General features: G+C 44.1%; 1 protein-coding gene across 1 annotated transcript in view; it reads left to right on the top strand.

The window, feature by feature from the left end:
• The window catches only part of LOC140187266 (uncharacterized), a 158,703-nt gene that overhangs the window by 97,111 nt on the left and 41,527 nt on the right, over nucleotides 1-20,065 (top strand). The window contains exons 25-31 of the mRNA XM_072242400.1: nucleotides 1,786-1,912; nucleotides 8,350-8,469; nucleotides 11,619-11,769; nucleotides 12,626-12,738; nucleotides 14,322-14,475; nucleotides 15,093-15,341; nucleotides 17,320-17,529. Coding sequence (XP_072098501.1) covers nucleotides 1,786-1,912; nucleotides 8,350-8,469; nucleotides 11,619-11,769; nucleotides 12,626-12,738; nucleotides 14,322-14,475; nucleotides 15,093-15,341; nucleotides 17,320-17,529 — 1,124 coding nt within the window. The remainder of the gene's footprint in view (nucleotides 1-1,785; nucleotides 1,913-8,349; nucleotides 8,470-11,618; nucleotides 11,770-12,625; nucleotides 12,739-14,321; nucleotides 14,476-15,092; nucleotides 15,342-17,319; nucleotides 17,530-20,065) is intronic.

Genomic DNA, 20,065 nt, shown 5'->3' with positions numbered 1-20,065 from the left:
ATTTCTGAACGGACAATGACCCAAGAACACTTCCTCACTACTTTATTTAGTTTCCATTTTTTGCAATGCTTATTAAATTTAACTATTTAATATACAGTGCCTATAAAAAGTATTCACCCCCTTAAAAGTTTTCATGTTTTATTGTTTTACAACATTGAATCACAGTGGATTTAATTTGACATTAATCAACAGAACCCTTTATGTCAAAGTGAAAACAGATCTCTACAAGGTGATCTAAGTTAATTACAAATATAAAACACAAAATAATTGATTGCATAGTTACTCAACCCCAGTATTTAGTAGATGACCTTTGGCAGCAATTATAGCCTTGAGTCTGTGTGGACAGGTCTTTATCAGCTTTGCACATCTAGACACTGCAATTTTTCTCCATTCTTCTTTACAAATCTGCTCAAGCTCTGTTAGATTGCATGTGAATCTTGAGTGAACACCCCTTTTCAAGTCTAGCCACAAGTTCTCAATTGGATTGAAGTCTGAACTCTGACTTGGCCACTCCAGGACATTAACTTTGTTGTTTTTAAGCCATTCCTGTGAATTTATGCATTGTCTTGCTGGAAAACAAATCTTCTCCAAAGTCACAGTTTTCTTACAAACAGCATCAGGTTTTCCTCCAGGATTTCCCTGTATTTTGCTGCATTCATTTTACCCTCTACCTTCACAAGCCTTCCAGGGCCTGCTGCAGTAAAGCATCCCCACAGCATGATGCAGCCACCACCATGCTTCACAGTAGGGATGGTGTGTTTTTGATCTGTGCGGTGTTTGGCTTACACCAAACATAGCATTTGGTCTTGATGGCCAAAAACCTCTATTTTGGTTTCATCAGACCATAGAACCTTCTTCCCGCTGACTTCAGAGTCTCTCACATACCCTGTGGCAAACTCTAGCCAAGATTTCATGTGAGTTTACTTAACACTGGCTTTCTCTTTGCCACTCTCCCATAGGCTGCGACTGGTGAAGCACCCAGACAATAGTTGTATGTGCATTCTCTCCCATCTCAGTCACTGAAGCTTGTAACTCCTCCAGAGTTGTCATAGGTTTCTTGGTGGCCTCCCTCACTAGTCCCCTTCTTGCTCAGTCACTCAGTTTTTGAGGACAGTCTGCTCTAGGGGCAGATTTACAGCTGTGGCATATTCTTTCCATTTCTCGATGATCGACTTGGAAATTTTCTTGTATCCATCACCTGACTTGTGCTTTTCAATAACTTTTTCACAAGTTGCTTGGAGTGTTCTTTTGTCTTTGTGGTGTAGTTTTTGCTAGGATACTGACTCACCAGCAGTTGGACCTTCCAGATACAGGTGTATTTTTACTACAATCAGTTGAAACATCTTGACTACACATGGTGATCTCCATTTAACTAATTATGTGACTTCTAAAACCAGTTGGCTGCACCAGCGATGATTTGGTGTGTCATATTAAAAGGGGGTGAATACTTGTGCAGTCAATTATTTTGTTTTTTATATATGCAATTAATTTAGATCACTTTGTGGAGATCTGTTTTCACTTTGACACGAGTCTTTTTATGTTGTTCTGTGTCAAAAAAAGCCAAATTAATTTGACTGTGATTCAATGTTGTAAAACAATAAAACATAAAAACTTCCGGGGGGGTTAAATACTTTTTATAGCCACTTTATAAATACTGTAATTCAGTTTTTTTTTTTGTTCTGTTATAATGTTTTGCATTGTACCGCTGCTGCAAAAACAACAACTTTCACATATGCGGGTGATATTAAATCTGATTCTGTTCTGTGTTCAATTCTAATTTCTCAGGTGGACAACAAAGATTGTTCTTCCACTCAAACCGCAGAACCAACAAATGCAAAACCTGTTTCATGACATTGACCCGTCGTTGCTGTTGTTCCTCCATAGACTTCGCTCCATTACCATCATTAACAAGGTGACAGTTTTCAAAACGTTTTTGCAGTTTGGAATTGAAGCTGTTATGAACGTTATTTTATTGAGTAGTGATCTTTAAGAAACGTTTTGAAAAGAGGCTTCTTACACGTGTTTGCTGTATCTGTTTTTGGCCTCATTGTATTGGTCAATCTGTTCGGTGGTCTGAGCGTCTCACTTTTACGGGAGTTGGCTTACACAGCCCTGTGCCAACCCAGAGTGTCAACGTTGCATCACTTTGCAATGGTTTCAGGGTGTCTGTGGATTTCTTCAGCTCTGAGGTTGGATAGAGTGGATGCCAGGTGAATATCAAGCTCTGTGACCGGGTTTGCGGACACTGCAAAGATACGTGGAGGGACAGGTAGTGTTGAGGAAACAGTGAGTATGCGGAAGGAATTGGGCAGATTTGGAGATTGGACAAAGGTGTGACAGATGGAATACAGTGTAGGGAAGTGGATAGTCATGCACTTTGGTGGAAGGGATAAAAGTATAGGGTATTTTGTGAATGGAGAGCAAATTCACAAATCAGAGGTGCAAAGGGACTTTGGTGTTCTTGTATAAGATTCCCTAAAGATTAACTTGCAGGTGGAGTTGGTGGTGAGAAAGGCAAATGTAATATTAGCATTCCTTTCTTTTAATTTAATGCGATTCATTATTTACCAACACAGATAATTGGATTCGTATGCTGTTTCATATTCAAAATGATGTACGCCAGCTGTAGCCCACATGACCCGAAACTCTCCTGTGTTTGATATTACAATCTTTTTTTTTAACCAAACTCCACTCCATTGTGCTGATCCTAAAAGATCAACTTCATCAGCACCTTCTGGGGAACTCAGCTCAACCCCACTGCTGCAGCCTTTGCTCTGACACAAGCAGTGTTCACTGACTTGCCAGTGTCCATCACTCTGTTGTTGTGTTTTCACGATCTGAGCTTAACACGCAGCTGAGGGAGATTTAAGAATGAAGAAGTCTGTCGGCCTTTAATCAATTCACCAACTTCATGCTGCATCCTTAACCCTTCCTAAATTCAAAATGTTTGAATAACACCATTTAATAACAAATGTTTTAATGCAGCATCCAGAGAATTTTGTGGCAGGTGGTGAACTGGGAGCATGAAAGTGCCAGTGGTCAGGAAGAAGCCTGTAAGGATTTTTAAAAATAGCAAGTTCTTGAACAGATTGATGATAAGATGGACTGTTGTCCTCACAGTCTAACTCATTATGATCTTGCACTTTACCATTTCCCTGCACATTGCTCTTTTCAGTAGCTTTTACACTTCATTCTACATTGTTACTGTTTTTACCTTGTTCCAGATCGATGCACTGTGTAATGATTTGATCTGTATGAACAGTATGCGAGACAAGCTTTTCACTGTTTGTTGCTGAGTGAGGCCTCTGTCGGTCAGGATCCACCTAGCTGTCTAAAGTAAGTCTGGTCACTACAATATGGAGAACAAGCTGTTGCCCATGTAGCAAGTTCACCATCTCCACCCATCTGACGAACCCAAAGGAACAGCGAAGGCTGATACAGCGGTGTCGCATGAGTTGCCAGTCAGCGTTGAACTCAGTGTAGGACTGCCTTAGGGACTCCAGCTGCAGACCTTTCTTTCAGGGTTTACACCCGAAGTCTTCCCCATGAGTAGATACAGTCACAAGGCGGTGTAGGTTTGAGATCAGAGTTTTCCTTCTCCTAGATGGACTGTCAGCCATGGCTGACACGACTCATTTAAGCCAAAACGATTGGTTTTAAGGTGCCAGTAACCCGCTTTTGCCCCTTCTAAGCTCAGTTCCACCAGGCTTAGTTGCTAAACCACACGTGAAGGCCAAGCTGGACTTGGTTATCAGAGGCTATCTGAGGTGGGAACATTGGGAACATTAATAGGTAGAGGGGTATGTCCCCATTACCACCCACGACTTTAACAACCCTAAGGAACCAAGGTACATGTGACAGTGATAAACCAAGACTAATACCAAATTGAAGGCAGTGCAGTAGCAGCTAGAGTAATGCTTTCATAATACCAGCTGTAAGGTCGGGTTCAATTCCCACCGCTGTCTGTATGTTCTTCTCCAGGTTTCCTCCAGAAGCGTAGGAGGGTTTGATAGAATATACAGAATTGAGAACAGATATGGTAAATGCAGGCAGGCTTTTTCCTCTGAGGTTGGGCAAGACTAGAACTTGAGATAAGAGATTAATTGTGAAAAGTGAAATGTTTAATTAAAGGCAACGTGAAGGAGAACTTCTTCAGTCAGAGCATGGAACGAGCTGTCAGAGGAAGTACTTGGTGGATGTGGGTTTGATTTCAACATTTGGGAGAAGTTTGGATGAGTACATGGATGGGAAGGGAATGGAGGGCTATGGTCCAGGTGAGGGTCGATGGGACTAGACAGAATAACAGCTTGGCATGGACTAGATGGGCCAAAGGGCCTGTTTCTGTGCTGCGCTGTTCTATGACATGCTTGTATGGTGCCTGGATCAAAGAATCAGGGAGCTGTGAACTGGCATGAAAGGAAAGAGAATTTTACTTAAATTATTAATGTATACAGTCTCTATCTTTGCCAACCCACAGTACTATTTTCCGAAAAGTAATCACATCTCCTTGTGCCAAATAAACAGTAGTTAATTAGGTGCAAAAATAAGCTAAAATAATTCATGTCCTTTAGACACAAAAATACTGGAGAAACTCAGCAAGGCAGGCAACATCTACGGAGGAGAATAAACAGTCACCAATTTAGGCCGAGACCCTTTTTGAATGTTTATTCTCCTCCACAGATGCTGCCTGACCTGCTGAGTTCCTCCTGCATTTTGTGTGTGTTGCTCTGGATTTCCAGCACTTGCAGAATCTCTTGTGTTTGTCAGGTGCATTAATTCTGTGATTCAGGTGCAGCTATGGGTCTGGTCACCTGAGACTTGCCAATGGAAACTCTGACGGAGCATGTTCGCTCCACTGCTGCCAGGAGGTGCTGGCTGGTAGATCTGCTCCTGTGCACACTTGCGTCACCATCTGTGACTCTGCCAACAGTGGTATTTGATGACATTTGAGCTGTGCCTAGCCACGCAGATATGGTGTAGAGAGAGTAGAGCAGTGGGCTAAGCACACATCCCTGCGGTGAGCATGTGTTGACTGTCAGCAAAGTGGAGATGTTATTTCCAATCCGTACAGATTGTGGTCTTCCAGTTAGGAAGTCAAGGATCCAATTGCAGAGCCAGGTACAGAGGCCTAGGTTCTGTAGCTTTCCGATCAGGACTGTAAGGATGATGGTGTTAAATGCAGATCTATAATCAATAAACAGCATCCTGACATAGGTATTTACATTGTCCAGGTGGTCCAAGGTCATGTGGAGAGCCGGTGAGATTGCATCTACTCTAGACCTATTGCATCAATAGGCAAGTTGCTATGAGTCCAGGTCTTTGCTGAGGTAGGAGTTGATTCTAGCTGTAACCAATCTTCTCAAAGCATTTCATCACCATAGATGCAAGTTCTACTGGATTATAGTCATTAAGGCAGCTCACGCTGCTCTTCTTGGGCACTGGTATAATTAGTGCCCTTTTAAAGCAGATGGAAACTTCTGAATATAGCAGTGAGAGGTTGAAAGTGTATTTGAACACCCCGCCAGTTGGCAGGCATGGGTTTTTAGAGCTTTAGCAGGTACTGCATCGGAGTCTGTCACCCTGCGAGGGTTCACCCTCCGGAAACACAGCCTGACGTCAGCCTCTGAGACAGAGACCACAGGATCACCGGATGCAGCAGGGAACCTCATTAGCTGTAGTTTCATTCTCCCTTTCAAGGTGCGTATAAAAGGTGTTGAGCTCGCCTGGTAGTGAAGCATCGCGGCCATTCACGATGTTGGGTTTTGCTTTGTGGGAAGCCCTGCCAGATTGACGTGCATCCGATGTCACCTCTAGCCTTGCTCAAAGTTGTCTCTTCACTCTTGGAAATAGCCCTCCGCAAATCATACCTGGTTTTCTTGTTAGCGTTCATTTTGAAAGGACTAGAATATAAAAGCAAGGATGTAATGTTGAGGCTTTACAAGACACAGGTCAGCTAGACTTGGAGCATTATGAGGAGTTTTGGGTCCTTTATTCAAGAAAGGATGTGCTGGCAGTGGAGAGGAGGTTCACAGGAATGATCCCAAGATTGAAAGAATTAACATATGAGGAGCATTTGATGGCTCTGGGCCAGTACTTGCTGTAGTTTAAAAGGATGAGGGGGGATCTCATCGAAACCTATCGAATATTGAAAGCCCTGGACAGAGTGGATGTGGGGAGGATGTTTCCTGTTCTGGGGGAGTCTAGGACCAAAGGGCACGGCCTCTGAATAGAGAGATGCCCATTTAGAACAGAGATGAGGAGGAATTTCTTTAGCCAGAGGGTGGCAAATCTGTGGATTTCATTGTAGCAGATGGTTGTGAAGGCCATGTGACTGGGTATACTTAAGGAAAAGGTTGATAGTTTCTTGATTAGTAAGGCTGTGAAAGGTTATAGGGAGAGGGCAGGGGAGTGGGGTTGAAATCAGCCTTGATGGAATGATGGAGCAGACTCAATGGGCTAAATAGCCTAATTCTGCTCCCATGTCTGATGGACTTATGGTTTAAATAACCTCTTCCTCGTTGTCAACAAGACAGTCTTTGCTTGTTCTACTGTCCTCACTAGCACTAAATTGTACGAGAATTCTCAGTTACAGCTACTTTCAACATTTAGGTAATCAATGGATCAGGGGACAAGTATAACAGCAGCTGATTATTTACATGATTTTACCTTGGCAACCAAAGCTCAGCTTAAATAGAATGAGGTTTTATCTCTGTTGGATTAGGGTGCAGAATTGTTATTTTACTTGCAGATTAATTTTCCTATGCTTGCTTAGATTTTTTATATAATCACTTGTATGTGTGATTTTTTCGGTAATTGTGTGGAATGGTTTCGTGAGCTTTCAGTAGTTGATTCTGTATTTTTTCTGAAAGTTTCTCTGCAGCCTGTGCTTCTTTCCATCACATACCATGCTTTTCGAACACAGGATGATTCACACAAAACAACCCCCTCCCCTTGTGCCCTGTGCTTTAACATCATAAACCATCCTAACCCCAAGGGCAAGGAGCATGCGGCTTCCAGGAAATCAGCCTTGGGATTCCACTGTGATTCCAAGTGAGAAATGGGGAGATCATTCCGATGTTTTTCTCTTACTGCTCAAATCGAGGTATTTTGAACCAAAGGCAGATAACGAGCTGCCACAGCCAACACAGACTTGAATGCCCAAGTAAAAGGGAAAGGTTGTGTGCTTTGAGAGGTTGCTCAAGGCTAGAATGAACTCCTGTCCAAGGAAATGACTTGGACCCACTGCAGTTTGCCTATTGCCACAAGAAGTCTACAGCAGATGTGACCTCAATGGCTCTCCGTGCAGCCTTGAACCATCTGGACAATGCAAATACCAATGTCAGGATGCTGTTTATTGACTATAGATCAACATTTAACATCATTCCTACAGTCCTGATCGGAAAGCTACAGAACCTGGGCTGTTGTACCTCCCTCTGCAACTGCATCCTTGACTTGACTTCCTGACTGGAAGACCACAATCTATGCAGATTGGAAATAACATCTCCACCTTGCTGACAATCAACACATGCTCTCCACAGGGGTGTGTACTTAGCCCACTGCTCTACTCTCTCTACACCCACGACTGTGTGGCTCGGCATCACCATCTGGAGTGGGGGGCTACTGCACAGGACCGAAGTAAGCTACAGAGAGTTGTGAAATTAGTCAGCTCCATTATGGGTACTGGTCTCTGTAGTATCTGGGACATCTTCGAGGAGCAATGCCTCAAGAAGGTGGCATCCATCGTTAAGGACCCCCATCACCCAGGACATGCCCTCTTCTCATTGCTACGATTAGGAAGGAGGCACAGGAACCTGAAGACACGCACTCAGCAGCTCAGGAACAGCTTCTTCCCCTCTGCCATCGATTTCTGAATGGACATTGAACCCATGAACACCACCTCCCTTTGTTTTAATTTTTATTTTTGCACTAATTATTTAACTTTTTAATATATATGTATATATAAATATGTGTGTGTGTATGTATATATATATATTTACCATAATCCAGTTTTTCTTTTTCCCCCAGTATTATGTATCATATTGTACTGCTGCCATATGTGCCGTTAAACCTGACTTCGACTCTGAAGTTCATGAATTCCCCGTAGTGTTATGGTGCTCCATCTAGTGTTTGAGTTGAGAAATGACAATTGCTTCCTATGATGGTCATCAAAAGAGGGAGATACAGTTGTTTGTGAAGCAAACGTTTCACCATAAGTTGCCTTGCAAGTAAACAAGACATCAGTTGTGTCCAAAGCTGATACTGATCTGGATCGACTGTTGCGTAAGCCAAGTGACATCTCTATTCAGTAAATTATAAACATTTTCTAAAGCAAGATGTTATCTTTAACAGGTAAAGGGCCAAGATTTCTTAGTAACTCGGACGGATCTTGGTGACAACATATTAGAAGTGAAACACAAGACTGGAATTGATCACTGGCTGGTAGTCAAGAGTACTCTTGATGCAAGAAAGGTGAGTTAGTCTTCGTCCGTTGAACAGTACAGCAGAGTACAGGCCCTTTTGCCCACAGTGTTGTGCTGACCTTGTAACCTGCCTCAAGGTCACCCTAACACTTCCCTCCCGCAGATCCCTCCACTTTTCTTTCATCCATACACCTGTCTAGGAATCCTTTAAATGTCTTTAAAGTATCTGCCTCTACCACTACCGTTGGCAGGGCTTTCTACACACCCACCACTACCTGTGTATAAAAAAAAATACCTTTGACATTCCTCCAATTACTGTAAAATGATGTCCTCTTGGACTGGCCGTTCCAGCCCTGAGAAGCAGGCACTGGCTATCCACTCAATCTATGCCTTTTATGATCTTGTACACCTCCCATCCTTCATCACTCCAAAGAGAAAAGCCCTAGCTCTTTCAACCTGTTCTCGTAGGACATTCTGGCCAATCCAGGCAGCTTCCTGGTAAATCTCTACACTTGCTCTAAAGCTTCCACATCCTGCTTGTAATTCCTGCAGGTGACCAGACTGAGCACAATACTGCAACTGCAGTCTTTCTAGGGCTTTATAGAGCTGCAACATTACCTCGTGGCTCTTGAACTCAATCCCTGACTAATGATGGCCAATACATTATAAGCCGCCTTAACCACCCTATCAACTTGTGCGCCAACTTTCGGAGATCTATGGATGCAGATCCCAAGATCCCTCTTTTCCTCAACACTGCTTAGAGTCCTATCATTAACCCTGTGTTCCCAAAGTTCAAAGTACATTTATTATCAGAAGTATGTATATGTTATGCAACCTCGAGATTTGTCTCCAAACAGGCAGCCACGAAACAAGGAAACACAAAAGAAAACCCATGAGGAAAGGCTGTCAACACCAACGTACAGAGGGAAAAAAACACATTATGCAAACAATAAAGGCATTCGTTAGTCTCGCGAGACCATGGATCTGTGCCTGGAAAGTCTTCACTCTCCAGGGTGCAGGCCTGGGCAAGGTTGTATGGAAGACTGGCCGGCAGTTGCCCATGCTGCAAGTCTCCCCTCTCCACGACACCGATGTTGTCCAAGGGAAGGGCACTAGGGCCGATACAGCTTGGCACCAGTGTCGTCGCAGAGCAATGTGTGGTTAAGTGCCTTGCTTAAGGACACAACACGCTGCCTCGGCTGGGGCTCGAACTCACGACCTTCAGATCACTAGTCGAATGCCTTAAAAACTTGGCCACGTGCCCACTGATAAATGCAAGCAAATAGTGTCCACAAAGAGTTCGCCCTTCCAAAGTGCTTCACTTTACACTTTAACAGATGGAACTCTCATCTGCCTCTACGTCGAGAGCTGCTTCTGGATAGTTGCTATTCTTGATGCTGACTCCTGCTCTTATGATTCATTCAACTCACAACAATATGATTAAGCTTTTCATTATCATATGGGGCGAATGTTTATGGGGGGGGTGGAGTTTGAGCTTGCATTTACTGTGCAAGTTTTTACTCGGAGGGTGCTGAGTGCCTAGGTCATGCTGCCAGGGAAGGCAGGAGAAACAGATACGATAGTACCATTTAGGAGTCATTTAAATACGGTAGGCAGATGATAGTCATAGCCATACTTTATTGATCCTGGGGGAAATTGGTTTTCGTTACAGTTGCACCATAAATAATAAATAGTAATAGAACCATAAATAGTAATATGTAAATTATGCCAAGAAATAAGTCCAGGACCAGCCTATTGGCTCAGGGTGTCTGACCCTCCAAGGGAGGAGTTGTAAAGTTTGATGGCCACAGGCAGGAATGACTTCCTATGATGCTCTGTGTTGCATCTTGGTGGAATGAGTCTCTGGCTGAATGTACTCCTGTGCCCAACCAGTCCATTATGTAGTGGGAGACATTGTCCAAGATGGCATGCAACTTGGACAGCATCCTCTTTTCAGACACCACCGTCAGAGAGTCCAGTTCCATCCCCACAACATCACTGGCCTTACGAATGAGTTTGTTGATTCTGTTGGTGTCTGCTACACTCAGCCTGCTGCCCCAGCGCACAACAGCAAACATGATAGCACTGGCCACCACAGACTCGCAGAACATCCTCAGCATCGTCCGGCAGATGTTAAAGGACCTCAGTCTCCTCAGGAAATAGAGACGGCTCTGACCCTTCTTGTAGACAGCCTCAGTGTTCTTTGACCAGTCCAGTTTATTGTCAATTCGTATCCCTAGGTATTTGTAATCCTCCACCATGTCCACACTGACCCCCTGGATGGAAACAGGGGTCACCGGTACCTTAGCTCTCCTCAGGTCTACCACCAGCTCCTTAGTCTTTTTCACATTAAGCTGCAGATAATTCTGCTCACACCATGTGACAAAGTTTCCTACCGTAGCCCTGTACTCAGCCTCATCTCCCTTGCTGATGCAGCCAACTATGGCAGAGTCATCCGAAAACTTCTGAAGATGACAAGACTCTGTGCAGTAGTTGAAGTCCGAGGTGTAAATGTTGAATAAGCAGAGAATAGAGCAATAGGAGCCATGTGGGAGTAGGTGAGATTAGCTAGATTGGCATCGTGGTCGGTACAGATCTGATGGGCGGAAGGGCCTATTCTGTGGTGTAGCTTTGCCAGCCCTCGTCCCTATTTACATCTTTGAAATTTTTATTGTAGAACCCCCGAGCAGACGAGTTGCAGTGAGTTATGTAATGCTGCGCTGGATAGTGGCTCTGCCCTAGTCTCTGCGAAACTGAAGAGATTTGTAGTTGTGGACACAGAGCACATCACAGACACCAGCCCACCCCTCCATGAACTCTGTCTACACTTCTCGCTGACTCAGGAAAGACTTCTCCCACCCCGAGCATTCTCTCTTCTCGCCCCTCCCGTCCGGCAGAAGATACGGAAGCCTGAAAGCACGACCCAAGGACAGCTATTATCTCTCTGTTCGAGCCGTCTCCAATATGTCAAGACCTCACAATCTACTCCATTGTGGCCTTGCACCTTATTGTCTGTCTGCACTGCACAATGTACCCGATTTCCTGCGTTCTGCTGGTGTTTCACCCTGAACTATCTCAGTGTACTGTCGTGATGAAATGATCTGATTGGATGGCATGCAGAACAAAGGTTTTTTACTGTACCTCTGTTTGTGAAAATTAAAAACTGATCAAAAACTTCGATTGTTCCTGTGTTTGCAGATTAAAGACAACGTGGAATGCACCGAACTGGCTCTTGCCTTTAAACTCGATAGTGACAAGAGGAACCAGGGACTGAGGAGTAAACCAGAGAAGCAGCCTGTGTTTGCCTTTTTGCCTTTGAGGAGCTTTGGCTTCCGCTTCATAATACAAGGTCTTTTATTGTTTAACTTGAATAATAAAGGTTTATTTATGCAGCTTCTCTTTTGGTTTGATAAAATATTCATCACAGTGGGAAAGAAGTCTTAGAAAACTGCTGTTCACAGTCTGAGTCAGAAAACCTTCTGTAGTTTTACAGCCCTCGTTCTGACCATATGACATAGGGGCAGAACTAGGCCATTCAGCCCATCAAGTCGGGTCCATCATTCGATTATGGCTGATTTATTATCCCTCTCAACCCTATTCTCCTCGCTCTGTGCCTTACCTTCTCATCAAGAACCTATATTAAATATACCCAATGACTTGGCCTCCGCAGCCATTTGTGGCAATGAATTCCACAGATTCGCCACCCTCTGGCTAAAGAAATTCCTCCTCATCTCATACATTTGATTACCTGAGTTATAGGGAAAGAGTCTTCCTTCTGCTCTGAGGCTGTGAGAGGAGATGTCCTCTCCACATCCTGATCTTCATTCTTACAGATGCGGCTCCTTGTCAAGAGCGGTAGGTTTGGTGAATTACGCAAATATTTGCAAGTCAGTTAGTTATTTAGTTAGTTGGTAACAAGCCCTTTTGGCCCAGCAAGCTCGCGCCACTCAATTACACCCATCTGAACCAATTAACCTGTAGTCTTTGGAATTGTTTCTTTAACTCTAGCATGTTCACAAATGTTATGAAGGACTAGCGTTGTACCTGTCCAGTTCACTGAATGACTGATGTTGAAAAGATTAAAATATTCAGTCATTTTAAATCACTACTACTTTCCCTTTTAAAGTCACTTGTGATTGATGAAGAATAATCTGAGACACTGACTTGATTTTTTTAAATTCCAATTTTCATTCTGTCTTACACAGGTGATTTTGATATCCCATCTTCCCGTGAAGATATTGATCGTGACAGCCCGTGGAACCAATGGCTTCGATCTGAACTGCCCCACCTGTTCCTGAAAGCCATGGAAACTTTCAGTGTAATGACTGAGTTTTAACTTTGCTTTTCAAAGAGAGGAATAGTTTTACTTCGGTGTTTGCCGAAACTAATTAGATTAGATTATGAGGACACTCAGTCCTCGTTTATTGTCATTTAGAAATACATGCATTAAAAATGATACAGTGTTCCTCCAGAAAGATATCACAGAAACACAGGACAAACCAAGACTAAAACTGACAAAACCACATAATTATAACATATAGTTACAACAGTGCAAAGCAATACCGTAATTTGATAAAGAGCAGTCCCTGGTGTATACTGGTATCAGGCATTGCAATGAATGAGTTCATCCTGAACTGCTGAAAGATGTAACAATCCATAAAGACAGCATCAGACTTGTGCAGTAACAACTCAGCTCGTTCCTCTTCATCTAAACTTGCCACAAAAAGCAAGCACATTTCAATACCAGTTTATGGAGGGGAATGAACAGTCAATGTTTCAGACTGACCCTACATTGAGACTGGAAAGGAAGGGGGCAGAAGCCAGAAGGTAGGGGGAGGGAGTCTGTACTGCTAAAGAACTGAAGATACAAAAGTGAAGTTTCTCAGTGAGTCAGGAAACGTAGAAAAAGTACTTGTTAATATTTCAGATCAGAACTGTTAACTTTGACAAAACTGGGGAGGAAGAAGCAAGTTGATTTAAATTGCAGAGTCGGGGGTGGAGTTGCTGGTGGTGGATAGGACAGGGGGAAGGAAATATCTCTTGAGGTGAGACCCCTTGTTCTGGACTTCCCCAACATCGGGAACAATCTTCCTGCATCTAGCCTGTCCAATCCCTTTAGGATTTTATATGTTTCAATAAGATCTCCCCTCAATCTTCTAAATTCCAATGAATTAAGTAAGGAAAAGCAATTGATCAGAACTATGAAGATGCAGAAACAAAGACGCTTTTCAAGTTCTCACCCACTTGAAAATAATTTTTACCTTAAACTTTGGTTTGTGGTTAGCCAAGTATATATTGTAGTCAGTTGTGGTAGATTTGTGATATATTATAATCAGTTGTGGTAGACCTCTGACCACAAGTCGTCTCAAAGGGCAGCTGAGGGGATCATTGGGGTCTCTCTTCCACCCATCAGAGATATTTATCAGGAGTGCTGTGTATGCAGGGTACAATCAAGGATCCCTCCCAATTGTTGTCCAGCAATCTCTTTGACTCCCTACCATCAGTCAAGAGGTACCATAGCATTAGGACAAGAACTGTTAGGATAGGAAACAGCTTCTTCCTCCAGGCCGTAAGACTACTGAACTCCCTGCCACCACCCAGGTCTCTTCACAAAAAAAAACAGTAGCACTATACTGTTTACTTTTTAACTTGTAAATGCACTTTATTATTTGTTAATTTATTTGTGGTAATATTGTTTTGTGTGTGAGTTATATGCACTGTGTTGTGCACCTTGGTCCAGAGGAACATTGTTTCTTTTGGTCGTATACATGTGTACTGTTGAATGACAGTAAACTGAACTTGATAGGTTTGGTTTCAGAGAAGAAAAGAGCTTGCACAGTGATTGAAGTATCCTTGTAGGAAACAGTATAGAAAAATATGTTCATTTTATTGTCTTAACAGAGCCATCCCAATTTTGAAGGTTTGGAAGGTCTCTGCCATTTCTTGCCATTCATTCCATTACCAGATGAGATTTTGGATTTCTTCCGACCTGTTGCTGGGCAAATTATTCAGATCCTTAAAGCAAAATCCTGTTTGCCGACAGCAGAAGATAAAGGTAGGAAAGATTCTCTGTGTAAATACTTGGTTTTGTAACACCCTGGGATTCAACAACTTCTCCTATGCCGTACCTTTGTTTAAAGTGAAAAGGAAACTCAACATGAAGCATCTATGATTTGATGTTTTTGATTAATTTGATAAGAGGTCATCAACAGCTGAGTGAGTTGGGTTAAAAGCACCACCTATGGACAGGATCCAGTTTGCGGAATAATTTGTTAGGCAAAAAGACCCTATCAGTTTCAAAATACAAAATGCAATGTAACATTCTTGGACAGTCTTTTTAACTTAGGACTGATTGTAGATTTTATAAAGTTTAATAATTATATTGTCCTGGGAAAGAGACAAAGTCAGAATAACCATCTAGTTAGTTTCCCATTCACTGTCTCCCCTCACCTTTGCCCCTCATCTGCCTCTCTTCGCCCCATCTTGTCTTCTCTCTCCTTGTCACTGTCTGTCTGCCTCTCTGTCTCTCTGTCTTTGTCTGTTTCTGTCTGTCTGACTTTCTCTATTGCATCTCAAAACTGCAATCACTGCCTAGTTTATGAATTTGAAAACAGTAGCTGTAGCAGGTCTGCTGTTTGTAAATAAATCTTGTCTTAATCTTTGTTGTTGCAGATGGCAAAATTGAATACAGATTGCCCTCCCAGATTGCAGTGACGCATGATATATTGATACAAGAGGTGATTACCCCGGAGCTGCTGCAGAAGCACCTGAACTTGGCTTACCTAAACCCTGCTGTGTGGTCCGCTCTCACCCCTGCCCTGGTGTCGGCACTTGGTATTCACAAACTCAGCAGTGCCGATATCATTGCCGTCACCAAAGCCATTGCCAAGGAGGTTGCAGAGACCACTTTGATATTCACTGGTACGAAGTTTGGCTTTTGTTTTTGAGTACATGTTCTGACTCCAAGCACTTTGGTAATAATTATCGAACATGACAGAATCAGAGTCAGATTTATTGTCACTGATGTACGCTCACTGGCCTCTATATTAGATTACACGGTCAAGAAGGGTTCAGTTGTTGAGAGCAAACATCAGAATGGGGAAGGAATATGATCTGAGTGACTTTGTGGAATGATTGTTGATGCCATTATGGGGTGATAGTCTCTAGAGTTTACAGGGAATGGTGCGAAGAACAAAAAGCATTAAGTGAGCAGCATTTCTGCGGGCGAAAACACCTTGTTAGTGAGAGAGGTCAGAGGAGAATGGCCAGACTGGTTCAAGCTGGCAGGAACTCAAATGACTACACGTTACAACAGTGGTGTGCGGAAGAGCATCTCTGAACAACCTGTCGAGCCGCGGAGTGGATGGTCTACAGCCGCAGAAGACCACACTGGGTCCCACTCCTGTACCTAATAAAGTAGCCACTGAGTGTACACATAGCTTGATAATAAATTTACTTTGACTTTGGAAGTGTATGCAGATCACCCTAAATTTGCAAGGTGTAGTTGGCAAGGACAGTGAAATCATAAGACCATAAGATAATAGGAACAAAACCATTTGGCCCATCGAGTCTGCTCCGCCATTTCATCGTGCCTGATTCAGTTTTCCTCTCAGCCCCAATCTCCTGCCTTTCCCCCCTGTATCCCTTTGTGCTCTGACCAATCAAGAATCTATCAGCCTCTGCCATAAATATACCCAATGACTTGGCCTCCATACCCGCCTGTGGCAACAAATTCCACAGATTCACCACCCTCTGGCTAAAGAAATTCCTCCTCGCCTCTGTTCTAAATGGACGTCCCTCTATTCTGAGGCTGTGTCCTCTGGTCTTAGATTCCACTCTAGGAAGCATCCTGTCCACATCCACTCTGTCGATGCCTTTCAACATTCAATGGATTTCAGTGAGACCCCCGCCCCCCCCTTACTCTTCTGCTTTCCAGTGAGTACAGGCCTAGAGCCGTCAAATGCTCCTCATGTAATGTGCCTTTCATTCCCAGAATAATCTTCGGGAAAATTTAAACCCCCTCCAATGTCAGTACAATATTTCTTAGATAAAGGACCCAAAACTGCTCTCAGTACTCCAAGTGAGGCCTCACTAGTGCTTTATGAAGCATCAGTATTAGGTCCTTGCTTTTATATTCTAGTCCTCTCGAAGAGGATGCTGACATTGCATTTGCCTTCCTCACCACCAACTCAACCTGCAAATTAACCCTAGGAAATCCTGCACAAAGACTCCCAAGTCTCTCTGCATCTCAACTTTTTGTATTTTTTCTCCATTTAGAAAACAGTCAACCCCTTCATTTCTTTTACCAAAGTGCATGACCGTACACTTCCTGACATTCTATTCCATCCGCCACTTCTTTGCCCTTTCTCCTAATCTGTCTAAGTCCTTCTGTAGCCTCTCTACGTCCTCAAAGCTACCTGCCCTCCACTTGTCTTTGTATTGTCTGCAAACTTGGCCACAAAGCCATCAATTCCATCGTCGAAGTCATTGACATATAATGTAAAAAAGAATCTGTCTCAACGCAGACCCCTGTGGAACACCAGTAGTCACCAGCAGCCAGCCAGAAAAGGCTCCCTTTATTCCCACTCGTTGCTTCCTGTCAGTAAGCCACAGCCTTATCTGTGTTAGTATCTTTCCTGTAATACCATGTGCTCTCAAGCAGTTCAGCAGCCTCATGTGTGGCACCTTGTCAAAGGCCTTTGGAAAATCCAAGCACACAAATCCAAAGATATTGGAATATTTTAGGAGGTGGGATTGAAGCAGCTCTGCAGTCTGGTTTCTGACAAAAGACGTTATGTATGAGGGCTGAAAGAGAGATATGGTAAGAGGGAATTAAAGGCTCTGAATTGATTAACTTTGAACAATTATAAATAAAAGTGCTAAATCTTTCCCAACTTAGATGAGAAGATGAAGAGAATTGCAAAGCTCCTGGTTTGCATTTACCGAAGCCTTGAACAAGAGTATGGGAATGTGGATCAGTACTTCGAGGATCTAAAATCGGTGCCACTCATTCCTCTTGCTGATGGAAGCATGGCTTCACGGAAAGATCAAGCCATATTTTTCCCCCTTTACGATAAAGAGAATGAGCAGTTTGCAAAACCGACCTCAGGTAAGGATTACTTCTAGTTCTACGCGGAAAACTGCTGGAGGAAATCTGGGTCAGGCAGATAGATTGGATTGAGACCGTGCTTTTCAGGAGGTGGCCAGTATGAGGGGGAGAGGCAGCAGCTGGCGCGGGTGATAGGCAGAACCAGGTGAGGGGGCTGGGGTGCCTCAGTGACCTGGAGAGCCATGTTGCCTGGAGACGGGGCTTTATTCTTTGGCTCTTGGTAGGGTCACCTGTGCCGAGCAGGTCAGGCAGAGTGGTCTGACTGGTCTCCAGATTCATGGTTCAGCTCAGGGTTAGCTACCCTGACTGGTCAAACAAAACTGTTACAGAAACAGCAGTGAAAAGTCCTCCTTCATCTCAGTGTGACGGTATTCCTGAGTCTCCACCCGGGGCTTTCAGGACTGACAATAGTGAAAACAGAGAGGAAGCTACTCGCACGATGAAGGAAGCCCTGAACCTCCCCAAGTCCAGGACCAGAATTACTTTCTGGAGTGTCTGAACCATTGGTAAGGGCCAAGGGCAGACGGATGTCGTTGTTTCCCTGAACACCGGCGGTATAAGATGACGAGGAGGGAGATGATAGGCTGACAGAGATGTGTAGGGGTGGGGGGAGGTTGAAATCTGGACACACTGACTGGCAGGTGGCAAGTATCACCTTTCTCTTGCCCGTCTGGTAGCAAGGTAGCGTAGCGGTTAGCCCGCGCTTTGTAGCGCCAGTTGTAAGATTGGGTTTGGATTCTCACCGCTGTCTGTAAGGGGACTGTGCAATCTCCCCGGTGACTGCACACAGTTTCCTCCCGCAGTCCAAAGACCGTATGGGTTAGTGAGTCACGGGCATGTTATATGGCGCCAGAAGCGTGGCGACACTTACGGGCTGCCCCCAGCGCATCCTCACTGCTTTGATTTCACACAAACGACACGTTTCACTGTAGGTTTCGATGTGCAAGTATAATATTTTAACTCTGTTAAGTAGAGAAAATAGAAAACAGGGAGCAGATAGCAGTCTTATTTCTGGTTACAAATTCTAATGTAAAATAGTTAATGTATATTGTTCTGGGGAGTTAACACACCCCTCCCCCAATTCAGCCACTGCTCTCCACAGCCTCACAGCACCCTTCGTCGCCCCGCGCACTGCCAATTTACACAAACCCTCCGTACCTCATACCTACACCGACATGGCCACTGTCCCACTGTGTTCTCATCTGTCCGGCTGCCTCCCAGGAGAGTCGCTCTGGCCAAGGGTCACTTTGTCATCTCCTGTCAGAGTCACCTTGCGTTCAGATACTGCTGCAGCAAACATCACTTTATGTACGTACAGTCAACCTATGTATATAATCTAATCTTATGTATGTGCGGCCACACTCAGCGGCTCCCTGTACATTGCGTTTCATAGGATTGGTTTTATATCTGTGTTTTTCTATGTATTTATTGAGATACAGTGTAGAACAGGGTCTTCCAGCTTTTCGAGCCCCACCACCCAGCAACCCCCAATTTAACCCTAGCCTAGCCTAATCACAGGACTATTTATGATGACCAGTTAACCCTCCACCCAGTATGTCTTTGGACTGTGGGAGGAAACCGGGTCACCCAGCCAGCAGCCCTCACTATCTCTCCACACCCACAGTTGTAAATGGGCTTTGTCTATGTGAAGAGCTTCAGTCCGAATTGGGAGCTTACCCACAGCGTGCTGTTCCAGTGGCATCGATTGACATCAGGCCTTCGGTGTTTTTCTCCCCGCCCTCAAACACAAAACAAATCTCTTTTTTTTAAAAAGGATTAGCTTTATTTGTCACTGTGGTGAACATTCAGTTGGATTGAGGCATCAGACTTGAGAGAACAGCGGTTAAAAACAGCTCAGCAAACACAAAGCACTGGAGGAAGTCAGCAGGTCAGGCAGCATCTATGGAGAGGAATAAACAGTCGACGTTTCGGGCCGAGGCCCTTCAGCAGGACTGGAAAGGAAGGGGTCAGAGCCAGAATAAGGTTGTGAGGGGTGGGGGGAGGGAGAGTACAAACTGGCAGGTGATGGGTGAGACCAGGTGAGGGGAAACTTTATTTGTATTCAAATCAGCTATCAGCTGGGAGTTTTTGTCTGCGTTAATGTCGGCATAGGCTCAAACAAGGGTTGTGCTTGAGATGAGTAGCTCAGTCAGTAAAAGTTGTAAACAACCGTGACTTGAGTCTGGTATTCACTTTCACTTTCCCATCTAGATATTTGAGTTGGTATTTACAGATACACCAGGGTAACAGGCTCTTCCAGCTCAACAATCCCGCGTCATCCAGTTACAGCCACGTGACCAATTAGCCTACTAACCTGTCCGTCTTTGCAATGTGGGAGGAAACTGGAGCACCGGAGGAAACCCACACGGTCGTGGGGAGAACATACAAACTCCTTACAGGCAGTGGGGAAATTGAACCCAGGTCACTGGTGCTGTTGCCATGGGGAAGTACACAGACAGGTCGCTGGTGCTGTTGCCATGGGGAAGTATACAGACAGGTCGCTGGTGCTGTTGCCATGGGGAAGTACACAGATCGC

The sequence above is a fragment of the Mobula birostris genome, chromosome 24 (assembly GCF_030028105.1).
Source record: "Mobula birostris isolate sMobBir1 chromosome 24, sMobBir1.hap1, whole genome shotgun sequence".
NCBI lineage: Eukaryota > Metazoa > Chordata > Chondrichthyes > Myliobatiformes > Myliobatidae > Mobula > Mobula birostris.
The sequence above is the reverse complement of the archived record's forward strand: the minus strand, read 5'-3'. Positions and strand labels throughout refer to the sequence as shown.